Genomic DNA, 27,839 nt, shown 5'->3' on the forward strand with positions numbered 1-27,839 from the left:
CGTGCTCGTCAAAAAGGCCACCGAAACGTCAGTCGGCACTGTGCCTTTCTTGGCAGTCTGGTTAACCTTTGTTCCTACTTCCTGCTTTACTTTCAACAGCAGGCACTTTCACTAGATACCTCTGAAACCTCCTCAGTTAACCGTTCCTCATTGTGTTCCGTCCTCATTGATGCAAAACAATCAGTTTGAACACTGCAAGATGGAGAAACAGCCGGAACTGGTAAATCGGACCAAGCGGACCAATCACAGCTCTTGCGGCGTGTGTCGCCACGATGCGTAGTTACGTTTCTGTCGAGGTGCACGTCGGGCTAGTGCGTTAGGGTTTGAGCCATGGCGCCAAATTGATGAAGAGGTATAAATCGCACATTAAGGAGACTGGTTTTAACTTTTAAGTTCATGTAAATTATACAATTTACTTGTTATTTAGTGGAATTCTGTTTGTGTGTAAATCTCCGGAGCCCATTACCATGTTCTTCCATTCTCTTTTTTGTGAACTGTCCTTTTTTCTTTCTTTTTTCCCCTCCCAAAAATGCATGCTTTGCAGAGACGGCAATATACCGGCCTTTAAGGCAGTGTTTCCTGTTCCATATTTTTCTTTTCATGGAGAAGAAAAAGCACCGCAAGAACCCCAGTAATTGTGTCCTGTGTGGCATCTACTTTCCCGGGCTACCCTCAGCGAAAATCTTTAAGATGCTGCAGTTGTCATCCAGTAGCAAAAAGTGCACCTTCAAGTATCAGGAACCCTTCATTAGTGGCCGATGCTTAGTAACCGCAATGAACATGTGCTGTGTGCGAGGGGAAGGGAAGATGTGATCCAGAGAAAAAAAGAGGAGGCAAATTAAACAACTCAAGAGCAAAGATTATTAACTGAATGAGCATTAAACAGTTCCTTTATTACTTAAATCGAGAAGATGAACAGTAATTCCAGATCACATATTATAAACACAACCTAGTAAATTATTTTTTTCCCCCCTAAGACTAACTGGGTTTAATTGACACATTTCAAGATGGGACCCTGGTGGTTTGTAAAATCTACTCTGCAAAAGTTTACTATACTTCTAAGTACCTCATTGAAGCCCTTGATGGCTGCCACAAGGGACTAAGTGGCGGCAGGATATCATAGCATCTAGTGTCCTCTTGTGCGCTGTTGCCTTGATAGCAGGTTTCAGAACCTCGAAATATCGAGCTCCAAAGCCGACAGAGGGAAAGACAATTAAAGAAAAAATATAATTAACACGGTGCCGTCACTGCTACGGATGCGGGTGTGTTGTGCTTTACTTGTGTGGAGGTGCCTTTCATGAAGTTAATTAATAATCGTGATGTCAAAACCGGCCCGTGTTGTGTCTGTCTGTGTGCCGTCAGGCAAACTACAGCACTGACATGTACAGTCTGCAACGTGAGGGAAAAAAATAAATAAAAAAATAAGACACAGTCGCCTCGGCCGTGCCGCTGTCATTGAGAAGGATTTTTCAGGAAGTGTGAGGAACAACATTTGGTCTTCATTAGAAGCTTTGGTATCTGCATACACTTGTGTGCAGAACGCCATGTTGTCCACGAAGTGATCCTACCGTGATGAGACGACTATGGGCCTCTTGATGTGGGTAACGATTTTCTAATAACCTCCAGCTTGTTAGATCATGGACACTGATGGCCAAAACTCTCCTATTTGATGTGGTTTTTCTCTCACCACTAAAATACAAAAGTACATCCTGTTTGATGGTGCTTTGATCAATATTGGATGATGATTTTTTTATTTATTTTTTTTAACGTGACATCAGTTTTGCGTCACTGCCCACATTTTGAGGTGCCAAGAAGTATTTTAAATCCAGGAGTTCAAAACTGAGATCGACTTCTAGGTTTCCGCGATAACTAGGGCCTCAATATCTTATTTCAGAAAGCTATCAGTGCAGATATCCTTGGAGATAACAAAAACAAAGACAGAGAAATAAAAGGATGAGGCAGCAATGGCAGATATTCTCTCTTAATATGAAACAACAGCATTGCCTTTACGGTTACTGACTGAAATGCACTGTGATTGGAGTACTCTTTGAAGAACTATAATGTGTTTGACAGTGTGTGCAGAATATCTGCTGGATGGCTGTCAGCCGCACATGCCTGCATCAGAGTGGGTTGCGTTTAGGTGCTTTAGCATCTCACCGTGGTTTCCCTCATTTGTGCTGATAACTACAAGCTACAGGTAATTACGGCCTGAGCGTCGACCGGCGCCAGGACCCTCTTGAGATTAATTATTATCCAAAATGAATCACTTTTCTGACAGGCTAAAAAATGAGTGGAAACTCCGAAAAAATAAAATAAAACATATGCTCATGACTCACGTGTGGTAAAATTGTTCATGTCTTCTGGATCTTGTGCATAGGTTTGACAAAACGGCCTCATGCTATGTTTCACGTGGCTTCGGTACTCATCTGTATCTAGACTTACGAAAACCATATCTTACACAGGACCTTTTGTTGGATCGTACGTCCACGGATGTGTGACGAAGTTGATGTAACTGAGGGATCCATTCTCTTTTCTCAGCCTGCATCTACAGGCCAGTTTTCATTTACAGTCCTAGAACCACTCACCGGAAACAGGAAATCACTTTTTTATTGTGATGTACTCCTCCTAGCAAGTTGTTAAATGTGATCATGAAACTGCGATGAACTTGATGGGTTTTAATCAAACAGTGATCCCCTGGCGGTAGGGTCAATTTAATGTCTTGCCAGTAAAAACCGTACATGTATTCGTTTTGCACACTTCCTCGCGCTTGATAAGAGTCTAGATAAGAACAAAAGAATCTAAGTGTCAGTATAGGATCGTAATCATAGCGCCACCTACTGACAGCGTGTAGTCAGCCCTATATGACGACCATCATACATCTTGTGTTCCTTACACATTACACTACATAGCGTATCATTAGTGGAATTTCTCAAACACGGTTGACACAATATCTGATAAGAGTCCAGACTTGAAAACACCTTCATACCTGCAGTAAAACCATTCAAATGTGACATCGGCACAAAAGTTTAAACAGAAACTGACCAGCTTTTTTTATAGCGTGAAAAAAATACACGTGGTCTTGGCCCTGTGGTAAACTGGCATCTGTGGTAAACTGGCATCCGGTGTTTACCCCGGCGGCAGGCTTCAGCCAGTCCCCTGCCACACTCTCGATGACAAGCGGTTACGAAAAACATAATTGAATGAGTCAGTGAATTAAGTGTGGTTTTGAACCGCTACATGTTCGAATTCCCTGGAAAACGCTCTGAATTTTTCAAGTATATGGATGGGAACGCTGTGATGCCGTCCAGTTGGCCCACGGTGTTTGTCCAGATGACAGTAGCTCTGCAACTATTTAATGAATTGCAGTTAAATTAGGGAAGTCGAGATCCAAAGAGGATTAACTTTACTGACTTTGATAATCCTCTGGTTTCTCCTATAGTGTGTGTGTGTGTTACGTTTGTTTTTGTGGTCCAAAGCTTCGCCAGTGATTAATTGCACCAGTACGGTAACTGAAATGGTTAGCAGCTATTTATTCAGTCACACTTCTCAGTACCTCTGTCAGTCCCAGGTCCTGCATTGTAACGAATATGTTGATATTGTTTGACAGTGATGGCGTAGAATGGCTAACAACGAACAAAGGACCGAACCTTCGGGCTTTGCATTGTCAACACGGCTTAAACGCGGGGATGTGCCTGTAAACAATCAAGCTCTAATTCTTGTCTTGTCTCTCTTCTTAAGGTCTTTGGATCCATCTCCCTGGGCCACTTCTCTATTCTGTCCATCCACCTGTCACTGCAGTTCATCTTCATGTTGAGTCTTAATACATCACAGCACACCAGATAGAGGTAAGGCCGCCATTCACATTCTGCACTGGCGCCTGTTTGCCGGTGCTATGACTGCGAAAGCTAATTGAGGCTGCAAAATGGACTCTGTGGGGAACTGTGACACTGTTGTTTCATTTTAATTACAATGAAACATACATAAACAGTTATTGCCAATTAGGTTTAATAAAACTTTAATGATACCCTAAGGGAAATTAGATGAGTATGGGATATTGCATTACGCTTTGACTTGTAATAATAACTTACACTCACTCACATAATGTGATACAATAACTAGAAATCTTCGTTTAATTTTTGACATTTGTGTCTTCTTACCTGTGAAATGTAGTTTTCTTTACTAAACTGTGTTAAGCAATTAAGCGTTTGTTAAGTTTATGTGCATGAAGAGTGCGAGTGGCTGATACGTGGGACACAGGAGGTTGAGACTGTTTGTACACATGTCAATGTAAAAATGTGTGCGTAAGCTGTGTTGTGGGAGCAGTGCCTTGGTTCAACAATGTGCTCTGCCTGTGCTGCAGACATATTAAGCTGGCTGAAAAAAAAAAAGAAAAAGAAAAAAAAAGGCCCGTTAAGCCATGCAGAGAAACTGCTATTGATACAGGATAGCAGGAGGATAGATGGGTGGACGGAAATCAAAGAGGGGTAAGCTGATACTGAAGAACGCTTTCATATCATCAATTGTCACAGGCCTGAGTCTGCACTGAAATGACATTTTAAACATTTATAGCAGAGCGGCATAGATGGGTATTATTACTAATCTGAAGAGGCGATACCTCTGTTCACCCTGCAGCAATACCAATCAATTAAGCTCTGCTTTTTTTGGTGGATGCTTTAGCAATACAAAGGAACATATACATATAGAGGGTACGCACTTGACGTGGTTACGGCCACTGAGGGGCAAAAAGTGACATGGAGATTGGCCGTATTAGTTTGAATTACAGGCTTTAATAGTGTCTAAATTGTAAAATTAATTTTTAAAAAAGGCCGATGAGCTGTTGTGTGATTGTCTGTACCAACAGATTTGAAAAGCACAAATACAAATAAAAGAGAAGTCAATAGATCGCTGCATTACAAGAAACTAGTATCCAGCTCCCAAAACCTGGTGTTGTGGTTCACATTTAGTGTCAGGCAATATTAATTTATGCTGTATTTTTTGATGAAGCCTTAATTTACTTCTTCAGTTGTGTCCTAGAGGGCTGTCAGAAATGTTTTGTCAATGTTGTTGTTTTGGCGTAGTTACTGCCGACAGTAACTATTGCAGCTCCAATAACAAATAACAATAAAATAATAAACAGAATATTTGTGATGACTCCTCGTCATCCTTTTAACACTATAGTATTGTATGGCTAACGTTACTTGTCAGTAAAGCTCTGCTACCGTTAGCATCTTTTATTTAGCCACATTTGTTATAACTGAAATGACCTAAAGCTGAATTAAACTAACTGAAACTGAGGCTAATCCACTTTCCTAATCCATACTAGTTCGATCATTATCGAGGCCACCCAGGGGGGGTGTGGCCCCAGGCGGCAGTGACACCAGTGCACAACCTCTACAGCATATTCCCTTGTTTGTTTCTCATGAAAAAAACATCTTTCTACAAAAGTTATCTCTGTGTGCGGTGAACATGAAGCGATGTGACAAGTTCCCAGACAGACACATGGTGGTAGCAAAGCAGCAAGTGGTTCAAAGTAGTTTTTGAAAATATTAACAAATCGAAGGTGGAATCGACGTACGAGTGGATGACTGAATTCAGTGACGTCAGTAGAATTTGGGAAAAAAAGAAGCTACTAGTCCACGTAAAACGTATTTCAGTGATTTTTTATTTTTTTTAATTCAGATTTGTCATTTGAAATGATTCGTTTGAAGGTTTTGCAGAGAAACCTCTACAGTGGGTCTTAAAGGCAGAGATTCAGTTTCCATCACCCGGTACTTACTGCTAAGATAGCAGCTGTTGGGGAGTAAAGTGGAGTGGTTTAAAGTGAGATGCATCTGACCTGGTCAGGGTGAATTTAAGCTTTCATAAAGCAGCTGGTTCCAAGATGGAGCATAGCAGATCACATGCAGCAGAGCTTTTATTGGAGTGAGCCAGTCGCACCACAGGCTGGCTTATCTGTGTGAACCACCACCCCCCAGAATTTAAGATCAACATGAGCGAATGGAAAAAAGCTACTAAAAAAAGATATATCCCCACAATTACCCCCTATACACACGTTTTGTATGAAGTATTGGGCGCACTGCTTTTTTATTCTGTTGTTTATGTTTGAAATCACTACCACAAAACATGGGAAACCTAATCCCTAGATGCTCTGTTACCTCTGCAGTCTCTTTTTGGCCCTTTTTTTATATTTTTTATTTTTCCAGGGGCACTGACGGTTAGGAGCTATATTACTGAGCTTTCGTTGTGTTGCCTGTGTCAACAATACGTGGCTACTGGCTGGTGCCCAAACAAAAGTCATGAGAACCAGGCAGGCAATCAGTTAAAACTATTACACTTTCTTGTACATTTTCTGGCAGCGTAGCAGAACAATTTTCCCCAACAAGCGACCAGTCAGTATCTTTTATTTTATTTTTTTTTCTGTTATTAGGGTCTTCCTTAACATTCTGTATTCATTTAGTGTCAACTGCTCAAAGTTCAAAATTACTTTAAACATGAAAGGGAAAGAATGATTCAGCTAATTTCACCCTCTTCTGTAATGACTTGCCAGTGTCTTGCATTATTCTCAGTTTTGCAGAGTCAGCACACTGGGACCCTGTACCATGAATAAGAAACGTTTATTTGCAGTCGGCAATTGTGTGGATGCAGTGAACCATTAGTGATAGTCGGCGTCATAGCGGTTACAGCGTTTAACGTTAAAGGCTGTAGAGATGGAGCATTTAGATTAAAGTCTGTTTCTCTGGCCGAGTGGTTGTGTTTCAGGGATACGCTGATGAGGCATAACATTATGACCACCTTCCTAATATTGTGTAGGTCTCTCATGTCTCTCCAAAACAGCTATGACTCACCAGAGAATGAACATGGGCCTTCTGAGGGTGTCCTGTGGTGTCTGGTAACAGGATGTTGTTAGTGGGGCTCTTTGGGGCCTATGGGTTGAGGAGAGGGGCTTCTTTGGATCATCCCACAGATGCTTGATGAGTTAAGGATGTAGTGAATTTGGAGGCCAGGTTTTTCGTTGTTCCTAAAACGTTTTTCTGCCTCCCGCTGGGGCTGCTGCCATCACGGAGTGTCACTGCTATCGGGTGGTTCATCTGTGTGGTACATGTTTAAGAAAAGTAAAATTTGCATGGATGCTAGCATTGTGCTAATAAGTGGAATAATAGCTCAATAAGTACATATTAGCACCTAGGAACCAACTAAATGCTTGGTTCGATCGTTTCTCTCTGGTTTTAATAAACACATTCCCCTTGCCCCGTATGAGGTAAACATCAGGTGTGAAGCATGTGAAGAATTTTAAGCGTCAGTAACAAACAAGTAACTGGTCAATCAAGTGTTGGAAATGGAGTAAAGTCAACTACAACTACAGCATACACAATCACTTTGTGCGTGTCAATAAAGCGTTGAAGGAACATTTCCGTGTATCCACTGATTCATTCAGCTGTAATTGAGGGATTTTTAACGTTAAAATTATTTTTTCAACACTTAACAATGAGACAAATCTTCTTATTTGCATAATTGCTGTGCCTTTGCTCTATGCAAAATTAGTTTCAATATAGTCCAGGTTTATTCTCTTATCCCCTTTGAAAGCTGGAGAAGATTCCGCTTTATCTAAGATCAGTTCACTTTGAAATCGAAGGAGACTGATGTTGGGGAACCGGATGGTTGTCGTCTCTAGAGCTCAGTGATCCCCCAAAACACTAGAAAGACTGGGACAGGTCATTTTGATTTCTTTGTAAATGCGAGGAAGTGCGTGCATAGCTGACTGAAGTGACACATTTTTTGCAAAAATTGGGAAACTGCTGAACATGTACCAACTCCCTTTAGTCAATTATTGCTTCCAATGCTGGAACCTGCTCCCAATTAAATGTGTGTCGTGTCGTGAGTTTGCACGGCGCAGTCTGTTCAGTCAGTCACAGAAAATACCCAGATGCATACACACCATGTTTCTGTGAAAAAATCTCAACCACCCTTCAAACTAGTTTGGTCTGTTACTGTTGCAGAGTTCACATTTCCAAAGATCTGTTCCCCAACAACACACAAGTCACATGAATCTGAGATGCAACGCAACCCTTCCTGTCTCCCGTCTAATTCTTCCCCCCCAGCTTGGATTGAGGAACAGCGAACAAGACATTTGAACATTTCTGGAAGTGCGCCTAGCCCGTGCACACGACGTGCCTCTTTCCGTTCACAAACCTGTAATTTGGCTTGTGAAAACATGTCAGATCCGATTTGTTTCGTATGTGCATGTGGTCTGACAGCGTCGACAATTTGTGCGGCTGCTCGCACAGGTCAAATGTTACCAACGCAAGTCAGTCATTCGGGTGTCGTTTGCTGTATGGGTAAATCTTCAGGACTAAGAGACGCAGAAACACGCGCGCACACGCACAGTCTAATTACGTGCCTTGTTTTAGATGCTTTGCTGCGCATAAAGAGATAAATGTCATTTATGAAACATGCAACAGACTGGAAGAGCGGTTTGCCTCTCAGGTGTAAATTCCACACCATTTAACTTCTAAAATGCGACTGTTATGCTGTGTAGGCTGCTGTAATACAGACAATAATTTAAAGGAGGCTGCATTCACACATGGCTGGAAATTGAATATTTTCACACGGTGCATTATAAGCGCCATGATTGGGAGGTTTACCATAATTTCATCAAAGTGAATAAATAAATAAATAAATAAAAAGGCAGAAGGAGTTTTCCTCCGATCAAAGCAGCTTAATTTGTACATACGTACATGCACACACATACAAGCAGAGGCGATTCAGGCCTCAGGCAAGAATCAGTTAATTAGTTCATTTATTACTAAAAAAAAAAAAAATACATTGTCCAGATTGTCCTGTTTTCCACCTTTATAGCCCATAAAATAACCGGTACAACTCTGTCAAACACAGTGTGTGTTGCTGACAGAACAAGCGACACAGACGGAGATTCAAACCAGTGACCTCACGGTTCTAATTCTGCTCCTCCGAGATAAAATGTCTTTCCACATTTCCAATGTACATGTACTGTGTCAGATATCGCTTAAAGACACATCTTTATAAACTTTCCTCCTCACCTCCACTTTACTTTTTTGGGCAACAAGGTTGGAGGAGATTGATGGTGCAACATGTCATAACAAGGGAAAGAAAATGGAAACTGCAGAGCTGATTGTTCTGAAATGACAACAACAGCAGAACGTTCTCTTATTCACGTTCTGCCTAGATGAGCAATAAAGTGGACTTGACTCCAGCTGATGGTGTCGTGGAGTCTAGAGTGGTCACAGAGTTTAATAATACCACCTGTCAAAAAGGAACAAATGAAATAATGTGATGCCGGTGGAAGTTATTTTATGTGAATGTCTTTCCCCCTAAGGACTGGACTATTATTGTTTATCATCTAGCAAGAGTCAAACACACATGAAATGCAACAGGAACGAGGGTGCCGAGTTCTCGTCAGGCGGGGGTCCCTAAGTGAGGTCCCGTACCGTCACAGAGAACTCACCGCTGCTGTGGTTTAACGTTTGTCAGCCCTCAGCTGGCCTGGGGCTCCGAGCAAGTTGTGTGCCTTCCCCGTTGACATGGAAATTGTTCTCTGTGTTTAATTCATGCTAATGAGCACACTTTGACTTTGGGCAGCTATGCAAAGCGCCTGGGGAACAGTTTGGGGGCTTTAGATGATTACTCAGTGCACTTCAGTCATGGACATAGACGGGGATTAAAACCAGTGACTTAACGGCTCTAATGCTGCTCGTCCATGTGCATGTACTGTGTCTCCTTACCTCTGCTTTACTTTTTTGGGGCAACAAGGTTGGAGGAGACTGATGGGGCAAAAATGTAACAGCGAAGGAAAGAAAATGCAAACTGTAGATCCGATTGGATTAACTGTGAGAGCAGCAGGTTCAATTAAAAAGTGTTTCTGGAGGAAGTGGGGCATAGTTGAATAAGAGTGAAGAAAAGTGAAACAGTGAGTCACTGACTAATCCTTGCATGAGATTACCTCAAATGATGAATAGGTGTTTTGCTGAGGCTACAGTGAGCCAATCTAATGACTGTGAAATTTCTTTATTTACTGTGCTGCATCCCTGTTTAATGAAGGTTTGACTTCATTATGCACTTAATTAACCCAAATCCGACTACATACTGTTGATCTCCGCTGAAGGACAAACAACAAAGATATCTCCTTTAACCCTTTATGGGGCGAGGAAACGTATTTGGTAACTTCCACATGCATTTTAAATGGTGTCCCTGTGCCTCTCAGTGGGGGCCAGTCAGCGAAGATGAACCAGCGATTATTTTCTAAAGGTTTAAATGCATGTTTACATTTACCCCTTAAGGGAAAAGAACCATAAATGGTACAATAATTGATCATTTCTATGTGGCAAATTAAAAGAAATTAAAAATAAAAATAGTATAAAAGTCTTCGTACGCCCTACAATAAGACTTTTGGGTTGAAATGTTGAATTTCCTGGTTTCTATGAGTACCCTACAAGGTGGAGGCAATGGGGTCAAGTTTACCGGTGTAGTGACACTCAACTGGAGCAAAAAATTACACATTTTGAGAACAAACTGAAGCAGAAGAAGTTCAGCCACCAATCAGTGCTGGAGAAAGAGTTACAGCTGGCGAGCTTTGGACATTAGCAATGCTAAATGCGCTAAAGTGTGTTAGCCAGCAGTCCTCAAACAGCAACCAGGGTCCCTGAGTGCCTTTATGTGAATGTCAGAGGATCCTTGGGGCTGCGGCAGATTCAGCACCCTGGACAGCGGATGTGACAACCGGAGCCCCGGGATAGAGAAGACTGGACACAACAGTGGCCACTGAGATTATTTTAGTGAGGCAAAGTGGTGAGTCACTGGGCGTAGAGACGATACATCTAACTGTGAGCGTGTACAGTTGAGGCTGAGAAATCAAAACGGCAGTGTGGTTTATCAAAGATGGCTCTACGCAGCTACAGCGTGATATAAACCTTGGGCCAAACTTCCCCGTGCTGAAGCAAATCATTCTGCTGCATCATGACACAGTCAGTGTCACGTGACTCCTTCTCTCCAGATGTGTCCCCGCTGAGTTGTGTCCTTCACTCAGTGGCAAGCCTTGTCTTGCGTTCCGCCCATGTACCCACTCGTAGGTATGAATATACAACATGCCAGCCTATATCAAAGCAAAGGTAAATAACTTAATAGATTTTCCACCCGGGGTACCCCTAGGTAAATAAAGAATCTAAATATTCTATTGAAGCTGAGAACCATGACAGCCATGTAATTCCCTAAGCCGCCTCTGAAAGCCACAATATTCATATTCCTTCATAGCAATAAAACCATATTACCATATGAAGGCCATACGATAATATTATTATCAGTCAGCTCTCTGTGTGTGTCTCTCCAGTGGCAGGGATCAGTTCAAAGCCCAGCCCAAAGCATGGGAGCATGTGTGCGTGAGAGAAGGATGGTGTGTGTCTGTGACTGAGGGTGTGCGTGATCACTTCCCTGAAGCGACAGCTGCACACCGAGATCCTGAATGGAGAAAGCTCCTCTGTGATGACTACCAAGTGGCACACACGTCTCCCCGACCCCGTCTCCTCCCTCTCCCTAATCTTTTGTGTCTCCCCCCTTCCTTCCCTCCCATCGGTGATTGTACGCTGTATTTTTTTTCCCCCCCTTTTTCTGTTGCGCCCTCTTCTTTCCCTGTGAACTCCATTGTCCTTTTATTTTCCGTAATGGTGTTTCTCCACAATCACCGTAATTACCAAACTGCTCTCTCGAAAATGAGGCGCATGTGTCACGGCTAAACCTGAAGAATAACTCTGAATAAGAGCATTAGGAAGAGTGGAAGGAAGGAAGGCGGGAAAGAAGAAGGAAGCGGTGGAAGAAAGCCTACGAGGGAACCGAGGAAGGGGAATGAAAAAGAAAAAAAGAAAGAAAGAAAAACGACGATGGGGATTGAGAAACGTGGTGGATGCAGAAACCATGAAGGAGGGGCAGAGAGCGCTTCAACGTGGGGGAACCTGATGAAAAGGAAGAGTCTATATTTAGTACTTTTCAGTCTGGTAAGTGTTTGATGTCAGAACCCCATTAGCTGCACTGGAGAGCACTTGGAAAGATCTTGCCGTATTGTGTGGGTATATGTAAGCGAGACGGCGGAACGCGCACAGATGGAGACTTGAAACCGTGTATCCTGACGTTTCAAGGTCTCCCGTGAGCCTCAGTGCCAAGGTCTCCGGAAACCTGCTGATGGAAGGTTCAAACACGAAACAACCAGAGATGCAAAAGCGAAAGTCTTGATGCGAGCACCTTGGCTGTTTAAAGTCTCCCAAGGTCAGGTTGCCGGTGATTGTTCCAGCGTATCAAACGGCTCCTAGATCTCCGTGTTGCCCTGGAGCTGAGTTTGCCAAATGATTGCAACATTTGTGTACTTAGGCAGCCATTTTCTGTTTTTATTTCACAACACAGAAAGCCACTTTGGAAGTATATTATGAATATTATGCGTCTCCACCAGGGTTTGAAAGTGTGTCTCTTAAAAGTAGAGAGCGCACCCTCAAACAAGTCATAGTCACTGGCTGCTACATGAACTGCAATGAGACTGGGCTGCATTTAAAATAAGGGTACAGCCCATCTATGTACACTACTTTAAAAATGGTGCTCAATGTAAATGCAAAAATTACAATTTGCATCCACGGACAAGAATCAGCAGATCCCGATTAGCAAAGAATGGAGCCACACCTTATTTTTGGTCTACCCTCCAAATTAAGCGCTGCAGCCCGTATCATCACCCAGGCTCCCTCCATGGACCACATCGCCCCAGTTTCTTCAGCTGCTCCACTGGCTTCCAATGAAATTCCATGTTCAGTTTAAGATCCTGCTACTTCCCCCCAAGGCCCTTCACAACCGAGCTCCATGATGTCAGTTTGAACTTGAACTCCAATTATACACAACCTCACGTACTCTCAGATCCTCCTCAGTCACCCAACCTTCTGCACCACCTGCCCGACCGAACACTGCCTCTCTAACTCTCTTATTTATTTTTTTACATACTTTTAAATCTGCTTTTATTACATTGCATTTCATGTTTTATTCTTGTGATGTTTTAAGGTGAGTGCCCCAGAACCTCACCATGGTTACTAATAAATGGCATGATGTAGCAGATACGTAAATATGAAAACACGAATTGATTAGGGTTTGAGATTTGCTTGCTGGCACTATATCCAGTGACGTTACAGTGTTAAAGTAACAAGATTGGTCTGGAGCATTTATAATTGAAAGTGCGATTGATGTTCTTCGGTAAAGAAACAGGGTAAGGGTGACACAGAGTTACTGGATCCCTGCAACAGAAGATGGCCTCAATTAGAAGACGGCGATGACGAAAAGAAGGGGGCACACTCTCTAATGTGGTGAGGCAGAAAAGGGAAGTGATAGATGTGTTGAGCAGAGGAGACGGAGAGCAGTGGGGTGTGTGTGTGTGTGTGTCAGTGTGTGTGGTTAGTATTACAGTAAACCAGAGGCCGTGGTTAGTATTACAACAGCGAGACAAGCATTGATGCACTGTCCTAGCAGCCGCAATCACCTCATTATCTACTGTACTGACGGGGAGAGGACAGGAGCGTTAGAACGAAGACGGGGGGAAAGAACACAGGAAGAGGGGAGAAAAAAAACACATGATGACTAAGGCACAAAAGGAGATTAGTTGATTGAGCGAAAAAAGAACAGTGCGAAACAGCTAGAACGAGAAGTAAATAGACAGGAGAAGGGAGCAAAGGAGTCGTGTAACTAAAGAGCCATTAGCGAATGCCTGTTCCCCTCCTCGGCTCAGATCTCTGAAAGACAGCATCAGTGTGTTTTTGTGACTCAGATCACAGCGGTGGAAAGAGTCCCACACTGGCAGTGCGGCTTGGATCGGGCGACTTTGAGCATCAACCTGTGTCTCTATGCAGATGGTGTGTATTTGTGAAAATTTTGTGGCTTTGCGTGCAGACTTTGTGTCTTTTTTGCATGGGAAACGTACGCAGACGGACTAAAATGCAGTTTCTACACCTCTGTGGGACGTAGACGCCTTAACCTACGCCGGCATGAGTCATTCATACTTCCATGTTCGCTAGGTTGTCTCACTCTGTAGCAGCGTGTCCCGACCCGGGTCCTGGGCCATGACAAAAAGCAAAGATGCACAGTGACGTAACTTTAAAGAAAAGCATAAATAATAACAACGAAAGCGTACCACGTAGTTGGGGTGTCGATATCAGTGTTTGTCAGTGTGCCTGTTGTTTGGTGAATGTTCTTACATTGAATGTAAAGTGTTGGATGCAGTAAAATAACTAAGAATCGGGCCGTAGCCAACCAAACAAAAACATGGGAGCTGAAAGCCACTCCTTATATAGGCCACCCACTGGGAGACTGGCCAGGTGCTCCCAGGTCGCCTAACTAGGCCCCGCCTACCAGCCAGGCACCTGAAAGGCAAAGCAACAAAGGAAACACACCAAAACAGGTCCCGGCTTCACTTTCAACAACGGCGACGGAAACTTTTCGCAGAAATTTCGCCGAGTTGTGCAAATGTTTGTAACCTTCGAACCTCCTCAGTCAGTCTTTTTTTCGCCGTGTTCAAATCGATTCATTAGCATAAAACCGCCTATGAGACCTTGATCGCGCAATCAACAATACACTGGCACGGACTTTGTTACTGTAACTGTGAGGGAAATATTTATGGCCCTTTATACAAAACATTCCTGAGGCCGTAGAATTACGTCTCAAGTAGTTTTCTGTGTAGCACCACCAGCGATGCAGACACATAAGACACAAAGCTTTTGAAGACAGTTTTATTATGGGTGCATGTATCCACCTAGTCAATAGATTTTTCAAATCCACGTTCACCGAAATGTATAACGCGGTTGTAGTTTCGAGCTGAGTATTACTTTTTGACCTGTTTAGGCAAACTTCAACCCGGCCTTATTTATGAGTCACTGGCCTACACAGGAAATTACATCCATTCACCAGTGTATATAATGAAAAGGTCCACGCATTTGTGATGGTCTGGCGGTTTAAGGGCAGAGAAAAGGTTGAAGAAAGTAGTTAATGGAAAAGTGCCATTCCTTTTTTTTAATCTGCGTCTCCTTCAAATTAAAACCTCACATTTTAGATTGTCAGCTGTTTCATTTTGAAATGGCAAATTGGCTTTCAAATAACCTCAGTTCCCGGCAAAAATCAATCAGCACCTATAGCATTAACTCCCTCACATGTCAAATAACTTTTAGGGAAAGCAAAAGAGTTAAATTAGGCTGAGGTCTTTGAAAGATACAGCAGCGGCACTGTTTGCGTTTGTCGCGGCTCAGGCAGCAGCTGCAGGCAAGGAGAAAAACAACAAGCACAACATTTCTCCCACTGATTTCAGAGGGTGAGCGGCTCAGCTCATGGGCTATAATAATAGCGATCCCCACAGAGACAGTGTCACATCTTTCATTCTCCTCGGCGGGAAGGTCTGGGTCAGCAGCAGTACAGCGCCACTAGGGATCCCCGACAGGGATGCACTTTCTCACTCCGCAGTGGCAGATCGGTGCCGGCGCAAGATCCGGATCCCGGGTCCACAGCTACATTTTTTTATTTATTTAATTTTTTAAAAATGGGGTTAAGTGAGAGACTGTCAGTCGGAAAGATTGAAAAAAGATCAAAGATTTACCAGCGTGGGTTTTTTTCAGGAGTGCAGAGAACTCTACTTCAACCCTGCTCGAGAAGTTCACTCACAAATGAAAGAAAGGCGCAGATGAACTTCTTTATGTCGTGAGTGAAAAAATATCCATTATGATTATTTATATATTATATATTTTTTTTTTTTTAATTGCTTGCATACATATCATTAAGTGGGAGGGAGATAGCTCATTTTAAGGGTAGTGGGCGACACCTTAAACACAATTTAAATTGGATTCTCTAATTAAACCGCTACTAATTTAAACCTGGGTGCGAAAGAGTTATGGTGCGGGGAACATTAACTCCGCAGCTCAACGAAGCTCTCGGGAAGCCGCGGCCACTCGTTCAAAGGGGTAACCCGCGTTTCACCCGCGTTTCACCCGTGTCACGCGGGCTGCGTACGTGCGAGGTGTTCGCCCCGGGTCGTCACGGAGACACATTTCCAGACACGTCGGCTCGGTGGCTGCTGATCTGATATCATCCGGACTTTTTATGTGCCTGATTAGGCTCTTGTGATATGATCAAAAGTTGCAGATCAGGCGGTCGGGTTCGGCTTTGTTGTGTCAAACTGTTGTTTTAAAGATCAAGGTTTTCTGCCGAGTGGTCTGAGCTGCGCTATAACAGGCTCACTTTCCTCCTAGGGGGTAGTCAAAATAAAAGCGCAGCCCGGCCTTCGATGTGTTGTGTCAGTTATGGCACCGGTTTACTGCTTTAAAGTGCACGTTTTTTTAAAACGTGCATTTTATTACAGTGGTTTTGCCTCCTCCAGTGCAGCTCACTTTCATTAAGGCTTTGATGAAGGGCTCAGGGGAGAGTTTGAATGCTCTTTGGGGGTTGGGGAGTGGGTGGAGGGGGGGGGATTCGCCAACAGATGAGGAAAGTTAAAGCAAGATTAAATTTGCAATTTATCTGATTAAAATATAGTTTAATTGGAGCAAGAATCGCAAAATAAATGGTTGTTATGATAACTCGTGGAAGCCCTCAATGCAATCTGCGTCTTAGACAAAAATAAAAGCGCGGACCACTACACCGCTCCCGTCCTCTCCCCCACATTCACCCTCTCTGACGGCAACACTCCAGATTCATTACTTGTGAGATCTCCAGACCAATCTTGTACTTTCTCACAGCCCCCATCCACACACACACACACACACTCTCACTACACCCCCACAACCATAACACACACACACACACACACACACACACACTCTTCCCACCTCCTCACTGTTACCATCCATGTGTCATTGGCTGTTGCTAAGTTACAAGCCCCCACCAAGTTTTTTTTCTTCTTTTTTTTGTTTTTTTTTTTTTTTGCAGCCAATACAAGCTTTGCCTTCGCCACTGCTTTTGACAGATCCCCCATTCTGTAGGAGCATTTTGTTTTGGCTTTATCTATTTTCATTGCTTTGCTTTGCCTCATGGTTTTTTTTTTTTTTTTGTTCAGTCACTTTCAAACATTTAAATTCATTGAACAAAGCACGGGGAGGGGAGTGAGACTATCAAAGGCAAAGTAGCGCAGATGATGTGTTTTGGTTTCGGTGACAGCCGACGTATTGGAGTGGATGCGAATGTGGAAACGACACCGATCAGCCACAACATTACCACCACTGACAGGAGGAGTGACTATCACTGATCATCTCGTGACAACACAACGGTCTGCTGGGAAACTTTTTTCATTCATGTACCACCCACCTAGACCAGACCAGGCACCCCCACCCTATGGCATCCCCAGCAAGATGCAGCCTCAGAAAACACGAAGAACAGCACAAGGTGTTGACCTGGCCTCCAAATTCACTAGATACCAAACTGATCAAGTATCTGTGGGATGCACTGGAACAAGCCTGATCCACAGATGCCCCTCCCCTCAATCCACAGAACCCAATGTCATGTTGCCAGACACCACAGGACTCTCTCAGGAGGCCAATGTCCAGTATCTGATGGGTCACAACTGCTTTTAAGGCGGAAGGGAGATTTAAACAATATAAGGAAGGTGGTCATAATGTTATGGCATACTTGAGTACAAGTTCTCTGCACAGACGTGACACTCACTTCAGCTAACATAGACATATACGCTGAATCAAGTGAAGTTGAGTGAGCGTGCGAGCCTGCATGTGACTGTGCACACAGTATGCTCGTGTGTGAATGCAGCAGATGGATGCTGCTACTTTCGAGGTCATTAACAACACCACGTTCTCACTCGGGCAGACTCGGCAAAAATACACAGAACAATGCATAATCGTGGGCACACAGCAACAAAGACGGCAAGGCGGCAAGCGCTTACGGACAGCGGCAAGAGGACGCACTTACAGATCCTCCATATAGAGTAAAGACATGCACGGGTTTGTGCCTGCACGCACAAAAACAAACAGACCTCGCGCCGACATTGTGCACACAGACGTTACGCTGTTCTGCTTATTCCAAAGAGGTGACCGCGATAAGCATTAGGCAGGCACGAGCGCGTGCGCACACACATGGGCGTGTTCATGCTTTAGCACGTATGCAGCGCGTTATACACGAGACGCTCCTCACTGGGCCCGAAAGAAAGCTGACAGGGTAATCCATCTCCATTTTGGAGGTGCAGGGAAAGCAAACCGGTCGCTGCGTCAGCCAGCGATATACAGTGTGTGCACAGCCACAAGCCTGCACACACAAACACATCTCACAACGTAGATGCTGCTGATTATTTTCTATTATTGTCAGGTGGGCGACTTGCACAGGACCGACGGGCAATTGCGATACAGTAACGGTGTGGTAGTTGTCAAACGTTTGCCCGTTCGTTAATGGAACTACTTTCACTTGTTGGTTTTATTGTGCGTTGCAGATTTTATAGTGTTTTACAGCGTTTATATCTCCTGACTGGTTGAGTTACTTTGTAAATTTGATCATTTTACTTAGAGGTTTTGACAGAATAGGAGGTGAATTCAAATTTTAAATGCAAATCTGACGTTTTCAGCCCAGTCAGTTGTTTGCTGATGTAAACTAAAATTGAGGACTTCAGCCTCAATTTTACTTGCATTAAGTAGTACAAGAGAATTTTGTGTGTGCAACAACCCATCAATGCCCAATGATAACCTCAAAATATACAAAATATCATATAAAATGTGTAAATTCAATTCGTATGGATTTGGTATAGTGCAATGCTATGGAGTAAGTGGTTGCGTTTGTTCATCTTGTTCTTTTAGGTGAATTCTGTTGCTTGCATTGCGGTTTTTAAGTTTGTGACGGTGCTTCCTTCGCATCAGTGCGTGCAAACTGTAAGTTTGCAGAACATGCTCGTTCAGTACATCATTCCCGTCCAACCGAAGGGCGACTAAAGCGGCAGTGAGCCCCGCTGATTGTGAGATCGAAGGTTACCGAGGTGGAGTAAAATCTATCACAGGAGGCCTTTGCCTCCTCGAAATTAGAGTCTTTTGAAATCCGTGAATACGTAACATCCCGTAGCCAGGACTCCTGGCAGCCAGGTCGGATGCTGCGCCGTTCTAAAAAGTATCCTTCAATTGGCAATTAAAGAGAGGAGAGAGTTTTGACTTTTGCCTGCTCGGAGGTCACAATCATGCCTTACTTTGTAAAGCTTGAGGTAGCGAATTAGGGGGCAGGATCTCTTCTGAATTTCGGGAACTTCGGATATCTTTTTGAAAAAGTATTCACAAAATCCCACCGGGCTGTTGTAATAGCACAGCATGCACGCAAGTCTTGTCACCAGGTTACGGAGAGTTGTTCCTTCATTTACTTATTTTATTTTTGCCAGAGTAGACCAAGAATTAAGACATTTTTTGTATGTTTCTGACAACCATAAATTCCAGCGAACCATCCCCTTCCCTCACTCCTCATTATCTGCTCAGCCCCGCAATCATTCCACCGCTACTTCCCTTCACTCCTCCTGTCCCTCTCTGATTATTTCCATCTTCTGATTTGTGGTGGTTTCTGCGATCATTTCTGTCCTGCTGACTTTTGCTCTGCCTCGTTCTCTGCCCCTCTAATAAGCACATTTATCCGCGTGTGCAGAGATTTGCGTTGATAATTGTTTCAGGCGGAGCCGTAATAACGCTCGCGCCTTTTCTTTTCAAAGTTAGTTCTTACGACCGCTAATCCATCTCGCTGGGTCTGACCGCTGGGAAATTCTCCGGTTTGATGTCACGTCCTTGATATTTACAACACGAACATTGCGAACGCAGGCGCTCTCTTTTGTTTTCCATTATCTTGCAAATGCGTTATGCATGCATTGGAATAAATAAGCTTTGGGGTCGAATCTTGCTCTTTCAGGCTCGGGAGGAAGGGCCGTAGACGCTCGGCGCTCCTTCAAACAGGATAAATAAACAGTGCATCGCTGCAGTCTGCTTTACTCACAGCAAACACATTAGAGACGATGCCGCCTTGTTTTCACTGAGAAATGATGGGAAATAGATCAGGAGGAAACACCAGGGGCTGTCATCACAGATAGGGTTGAAATTACCTGCGATACTTTCCCCCTTAGAAAGTGGCTTATGTTTATCATGTACACCGATCAGGCATAAGATTATGACCACTTTCCTCATTTTGTGCCTCCAAAACAGTCGTGACTCATCAGAGGATGGACATGGGCCTTCTCAGGGTGTCCTGTGGTGGTGGTGTCAACACCTTGTTCTGATATTTATTTATTTATTTTTTTAGTTGTTCCAAAACCATTCTTGTGTTTTTGTGTCAGGCTGCATCAAGGAGTGTCATTGCCGTGGGGTAGGGGTGTCTGGTGTGGTCCAAGTGAAACGCTGAAAAATATTCTGCCTGGGAGCAGCTGATTGATTCACAAATGCAAAGTGGAGACAACATTTGTCACTGCTGGACACGTCCCCCCAGTGTTGTTCTGGGAGCTCTTACAATCACTTAAAAAAAAAAAGAAAATAAATATCAATTCCTGGACCATTCTGGGTAATTACCACAGAATAAAGCTGGATGTGCCTGTTACCTCTGACTTTCAGACATGAAGAAGTGTAATGCAAAACGCGTATGACATTTTGCACAATGAAATGCCACACGTCTAGGGGGGGGAAAGGTCTCACAGTGTTAGACAGTTAAAAAATATTTACACAGTGCTTTGCTGTACATGGATCGTGGCAGTTTGGCATTTTGTGATCTAATGCAATGTGTGGTCTGATTTACCAGGCTCTGTTTTCCTCTAAAGCCCGCAAATAAAGAGCTTTGTCTAGATGGATTCACTAGTGATTTTTTGTGATTAAAATGAAATCAAGATGATGCATTTTTTTTTCTTTGATGAAGCTAAAACTGGTGCAGAATGATTGCCTAGATACTTTCTTTTTCTTTCGTATCACTTTGTCCTTACTGGGGATATTTCTATAATGGTGCCTAATTCATTAAAACTGCCCAATTTATAGGCCCTTATCAGATTACTGCATGGATTCCATGCTTCACTCATATGTTCTAAGTGGGATCTTTCTGGGCTGCGTCACATGGATGAAGTCTTTTGTAATTGGCTTCCATGTTGGACTCATGACATTATCCTATTGGACACTGTTTGCACCCAAGCTGCAACATCTGGAGCTGAAAATGAAACTGAAGAAATTGTATCAAGGCTTTAAGTTATGCATATTTAAAAGCACGGCAACACTGATTGATGGGAAGTTAACCTCTAAGGTTTTTTTTTTAAGCAAAAGCGTGGCTCCATAGACATATGCCGAACGTGAACCACAAGCATTTGCCTCAAGTGAACTGTGGAACACGGACATCTGCGGCAGATGGGCCGCGATAAAATACGGACTCTGTGCACATTTATGTTTATAATAAACTGTGACGCCCATGAAGTTGGAATCAAATATCGTTTTTATCTCTTCTCGTGAAAGTATGCATCTTTTCAAAACTTTGCCGATCAATCTCTTGTGTACATATCGCTGATTTGTATGAACAGGAATAAAAAGAGGGGGAAAACAACTTCTCGACCAACAGCGTATAAACGGTGAGGAAAATTTGTGGTTTTACGGACTAGATGTGTAATCAGGATCACTTGCACTAGCCAGTGGCTAACTTTTCTTACCGTGTCCTGTTTTAACTATATCAGTACCTCTATTTGGCAGCATTCACACAGCGGTTCAATATGGGACGTATGAAGGTATACAACATAAGAAAACCAATCACTGTTGCAGCAACGTCTCAACAGCAATTATTTGTGGAGCATTAAATAGTCATTCAACTTTTTGCCAACAGCTATGATGGGCCACTCTAACTGGTAACAAGGGCAGGCAGCTCGAATCTGCTTCTGTTGTGTCATTAGCCGTTCATAGCACGGTTGTGAGTAATGGCGGGTGACTGAACACCATCATCCTCACAAAAACCGCATGGGTCCATAATTGAACAGCCCCCAAAACTCAGCCATAGCCCGGATAAGTGGACCAAGCGAGGTGCGCCTAAATGACTCATACGGAAAACACAAGCAAGCTGGGGTGAGTGGATGAGCCAAATGAAGGATGTGTGCATTTAACACCACAGTTCGTAGCAGCTCCTGCAAATAAACACATTAAAGGCACATTACAATAGAACCGCCGTGAGACGAGGTGAGAGATGGATAATGGAGGACGCAGGGCTTGAAGAAAGAATCGCGGAAGGGGGGCTGGCGAGATAGATGATCATGAGAAAAGCAAGGGAGTGAAAATGAAAGCAATAGGGAGGGTGTTATTAAGAATTTCCTCCTCCGCAGGAAGCACATTTTATAAATAAAATTTCATGAGACGAATTGCTGAGAGGCAAGCGGGAAGAAAGAGAATTTGGCAAAAATGGAGAAGCAAAAAAAAAAAAAAAAACCCAAAAAGAGTTGTACACGGAATGATTGACAGATAGAGGTGAGCAGCAGAGTGACAAGATGAGAAACTAAACATCTAAAGACAAAAACACATTTGCACAGTGCTGAAGGGCTAGCAAATGACATTATGTTGTTTGTGTAGCATGTGATCTATTTGGATGGGTTTAAAAAGAGGGATAATGGAGTGAGCAAAATGTGAAGAGAGGAAAGCACGCCTATCAGGATGATTGAAAATTTTGAATTGGGAGCTGTACGAGGGGAATGAGCTGGGGAGGTATGGCGGAGGGGATAATCAAAGGTAATGGGGGGAAATATATTAAAAGGCACAGAAAAACACTGGGAGGGAGTAAAATAGAGAAGGCTGACAGAAGAACCGCTGTGTCTGTGTAGTTAGATAATCATTATTTATGTTGTGCGTTTTACATTGTGGGAGGATGGAGAACATGAACTATAAAATTACAGCATCGCTATTTTTTTTTTTTACCAGGCTCATGAGACAGCGTGCACTTTCGTTTGTTTGTATATATTTGGCAGATTCCCTTTACAGGATAATACACAGGGACATCTAATATAAAAATAGGGACACGTGTGTTATTAGTCTTGTGATGCCGTATTGTCAGGCCTTGATGAAAAATGTTCCGTTAAGGGTGTTCGGTTCGTCAAGGGAGGAGCATGATGGAGAACTAGTACACAGGCCCCCTGCTGAATAATGGTTCAATGCCATTGATTGGCCTGTTAGTCAGACTGGGAAGGCTAATATACTGCTGCCCACTGATACACACACATGGCACACCATGAGTTTTGACTCAGCTGTTAGAGGGTGGAACTGGTTTCACATTTAAATGCCTTGTCAAACTAGGACTATAGGCAGAATTTGACTTCAGTGATACTTCACTGCAGCTCGAACTGCAAAACAAAGGTTGTCCTTTCACTCTGTGAAATGAAACTGATGAAATTCTAATAACTCAGGCACATGCATTTGTCTATATATAGGAATTACAGTAAATGTATCAGAAGCAAGGTCTTGTTAATTTAAACCTCAGTTTCAAAGCCTCACCAACAAGACAAAGCTGTTATGTTTAGGTGCAACAAAGATTTGCTGCAGTTGATGTGTCGAACAGGGTGATGAACGGTGATCACACGTTTGGTTGTGTCTGAATGCAATACAACTGTCTCCAACTGTCAGTTAGATATCACTTAAAGGACCCATGTGTAAGATGAAGTGACATCTAGTGGTGAGGTCACTGATTGCAGCCAACTGTATACCTGTCACTTGCCACTCTCTTTCCAAATGTGTAGCAAAACCCATGGTGACCACCACTGATATGTCCATTCTGGGATACTTCAGTAACATTGAGGTGCCGCATGGTTGTAAAAAAATGTAAAAAATAAATAAATAAATAAAAATACATTAAAAAAAAAAAAAAAATGACCCATTCTCATCATTAGGGCTTACTCTAAGAATGAAAAGCACTGATTTGTAGGCACAGGTAACATAACTATGTAAAGTATATTCCATTTTCACTAATATCAATCCTTATATATCCTTATATATTTATATGTTCCCCAAATATAAATCTGCAAACATGTCACTGTGAAATATGATCATGTCAGTATAGGTAGTCATGACTAGTACCACAAACTGTCATTGCAGTCAACACCTATTGCATTTCTAATTCTAATGAGAAGACAGGTGTCCTGACAGGGTTTAAGTATTTTAAATTGAAAAGTCAAGTTTTAACTTTTTTTTTTGAGGAATGTTTTGATGAAACTGTGTCTAACTGTGTCCTGAACTTGTCACCACTGCCAGGACTGAAGTTACTTTGCATTGCAAGTACTACATCACTAGAAAAGTGAGAAGAAACAGGGTGGATATGAAATATTTGTGTGCATTTTGCTTCAGCTATGACATGGCTCTGGGAGATTCGACCAAGGTAACCCCAACAAGTCGTATATGATGGGGTCTGACAGTGAATGTCAAAGTAATTTAAAACTAAAATAACTTTAACCTTCTGCCTAATATTGCCAGAATTATGATGTAGCAAACTCAAATTGACTTCAGCTATGGTAGATGACAGATGTGAGAGTGAATATTGTTTTTTATTGTTTTGCTGGTATAACTGCCACTATAACTAGTGGATGCTGTAGCCCCTAAACAATCGCAGTGACTGCCCTCCAATGTTTGGAAAGTACCCAAATGAAAATATCATTTAGACACAAAAAAAGAAAAAGCCAAACAAACCGATTTAGTCAACGTCCATATGTGAACTGATCGACATGTCAGCAATTATGTAAAACTTAAAGAGAAAATCATCTGCATAATTGCATAATGTCTAATGTATTGCACAATTAAATATGCAAAAAAATAATCCATAAATGCTTTTGAACCTGTGAGTGCAACAATAGACTGGGTCATGTAATTCATTGTGTTAATTAAGGCAGAGGCCAGACTGTTTAATAAGTAGTGGTAGTTTAACAGGCTAAGTGTGCAGCATTTTTAAAAAATCTACCCAAGATAACAGGTCAGTTGGTTTTCATTCACAGCATGTCTTTTTCATGACAGATCGAGTTACCCTGGAGATCAGGATTTTTTTCCCCGGTTTGCCACTTCCTCACAGCCTTGACTGACACCATTTTTGTCTCCAGTTTAATTTTTTGCTCCGTTCTTTCTGTCTCCCAGTTGCCCCGTTCCCAGTGGAGGATAATGGAACGGCTGTGGTTCTCTTTGCTGTTGCTGGCAGCAGCATGCAGGGGACAGCCGTGTCCGAAACGCTGTATGTGCCAGAGCCTCTCTCCGTCACTCGCTATCCTCTGCTCAAAGACGGGCTTGCTCTTTGTTCCCGCTGCCATTGATCGACGAACCGTGGAGCTACGACTTCAAGAGAACTTCATCACAGGTAGCAGCCTGTCTAGATCTTCTGGTTAATTTACTATACCACTGTAATTCAGGCGACACATAATTTACACACCCATAATTTACAATACCTATATTTGGATTGGAAACCAACCCAGCGGCTGTTCTGATAGTTGTCAGTGTTTTTACTTGGTTGTAACTGAACAGTTTATTAACAGTGAACAGAAATGTCATTGAGATGTTTAAATGTTGTTTTCCCATTGAGCCCGGGTATTTGTTTCCAGATTTAATATTTCTTTTCTATTTCAGTTTTCCTTCTTTCTTTCGCGGTCCAGCCAGGCAAATCTCATTTACGATTCATCTCCTTATATCAAATAGTTATCTTGGATACTTTGAAGTGTACTTATTTTTAAGAAGGGCTGCTTTATCCTTTTATTTTAATCTGGATTCCCATTAGCTCTTTTTTCCATAGTTCATCCAAACAAAAGACGAACAAAAGACTGAAATGAATTTCCAGTAAATGTCTCATATTGGGGGGATATGAGATTCACTCTGATGTCGATGTTCTAATTTGGAAATTAACAATAGCATAATTTATTACAAGGTCCATTGTCGGAATGCTGGAGGCTATCAGGCACATGAGTTCATTTATACAGCAGCTGCATCCAGAAGCCATTCTAATATGCTGCATTTATAAGATATGTCTAGACATACAAATAGTATTGAGTGGTACTACATATACTATACAATTTAGAGAAGAGGATTGCCTTGGGGCTATAAAGGATCAGCTTGATGAAAAAACAGAAGCATGTCTCATACATATTGTTCTATATTCAAGGGCCAGGTTATTTAGTTCTTTGTGTACCTAAACAAACCTTCTAGGTCAGTTCTATAAAACACAGGTAGCCGTGTTGCTGTGGCTGCATCTAATCTAGGCAGCTGCATTTGGAGCACAAGCACCCAAAAATATTTTGTAGTTGATTTAGTGCTGGTGAAGTTTCTGAATATAAACCAAAACATAAACCTATTTCAAGTTTTTTGGATGCAGGACATTTAACATGTCAATATACACTCACTTGCCACTTTGTACACCTGTTCAATTGCTTGTTAATACAGCCATCACAGGCTGCAATTCAATGCATTTAGGCATATAGAGGTGATCAAGACAACTTGCTGAAGTTCAAACCGAGCATCAGAATGGGTAAGAAAGGGGATTTAAGTGACTTTGAGCATGGTATGGTTATTGGTGCCAGACGGGCTGGTCTGAGTATTTCAGAAACTGATGATCTACTGAGATTTTCCCACACAATCTTCTCTAGGGTTTACAGAGAACGGTCCAAAAAAGAGAAAATATCCCGTGAGCAGCAGTTGTGTGGCCGAAAATGCCTTGTTGATGTGAGAGGTCAGAGGAGAATGGGCAGACTGGTTCGAGTTGATAGAAAGGCAACAGTAACTCAAATAACCACTCGTTACAACCAAGGAAGGCAGAATACCATCTCTGAACACACAATATGTCCAACCTTGAAGAAGATGGGCTACAGCAGCAGAAGACCACACTGGGTGCCACTCCTGTCAGCTAAGAACAGGAAACTGAGACTACAGTTCACACAGGCTCACCAAAACTGGACAATAGAAGATTGGAAAAATGTTAGCATGCAGGTGGCAGGGTCAGAATTTGGCAAAAACAACATGAAAGCGAGGATCCATCCTGCCTTGTATCAATGGTTCAGACTCGTGGTGGTGGTGTGATGGTGTGGGGGATATTTCCTTGGCACACTTTGGGTCCCTCAGTACAAACTGAGCATGGTTTAAATGCCACAGCCTACCTGTGTATGGTTGCTGACCATGTCCATCCCTTTATGACCACAGTGTACCATCTTCTGACGGCTACTTCCAGCAGGATAACGCACCATGTCACAAAGCTCAAATCATCTCAAACTGGTTTCTTGAACATGACAATGAGTTCACTCTACTCCAATGTCCTCCACAGTCACCAGATCTCAGTCCAATAGAGCACATTTGGGATGTGGAGGAACGGGAGATTCCCATCATACATGTGCAGACAACAAATCTGCAGTAACTGTGTGATGCTGTCATGTCAATATGAACCAAAATCTCTGAGGAATGTTTCCAAAACCTTGTTGAAAGTATGCAATTAAGAATTAAGGCAGTTGTGAAGGCAAAAAGGGGTCCAACCTTTTACTAGCAAGGTGTACCTAATAAAGTGGCTGGTGAGTGCATTATCAGATGGTAAAAGTCAAATGGTATACTAACTTGTGACAGAGCCAAGTGGAGATTAAAGGATAGAAAGCATATGCATATTAGTCAAACAGTTGCTTTATAAATGTGATCGTAGCTGTCAGCTATAAGGGTTCTACACCATCAAATAAAAGCATACATTAGGTCCACAGTTCCCTACAATAGTTTGATGAGACAACTGCATACGGCCAGAACAAGACCACCATCACATTTGAGTAACCTTTTCTCTCCATCTGAGTAAAATACTAAAAAAAGTTCTTATAAAAAGCTACAGAACACTACAAACATGAGTCATCC

General features: G+C 42.6%; 1 protein-coding gene across 1 annotated transcript in view; it reads left to right on the forward strand.

Annotated features, from left to right (window-relative positions):
- Positions 1-27,839, forward strand: part of zgc:172282 (leucine-rich repeat and fibronectin type III domain-containing protein 1-like protein) — a 173,843-nt gene that overhangs the window by 75,014 nt on the left and 70,990 nt on the right. Inside the window, exons 2-3 of the mRNA XM_047594339.1 lie at positions 3,739-3,845; positions 25,110-25,326. Coding sequence (XP_047450295.1) covers positions 25,134-25,326 — 193 coding nt within the window. The 5' untranslated portion in view covers positions 3,739-3,845; positions 25,110-25,133. The remainder of the gene's footprint in view (positions 1-3,738; positions 3,846-25,109; positions 25,327-27,839) is intronic.

The sequence above is a fragment of the Mugil cephalus genome, chromosome 9, assembly GCF_022458985.1.
Source record: "Mugil cephalus isolate CIBA_MC_2020 chromosome 9, CIBA_Mcephalus_1.1, whole genome shotgun sequence".
In the NCBI taxonomy this organism is placed as follows: Eukaryota; Metazoa; Chordata; class Actinopteri; order Mugiliformes; family Mugilidae; genus Mugil; species Mugil cephalus.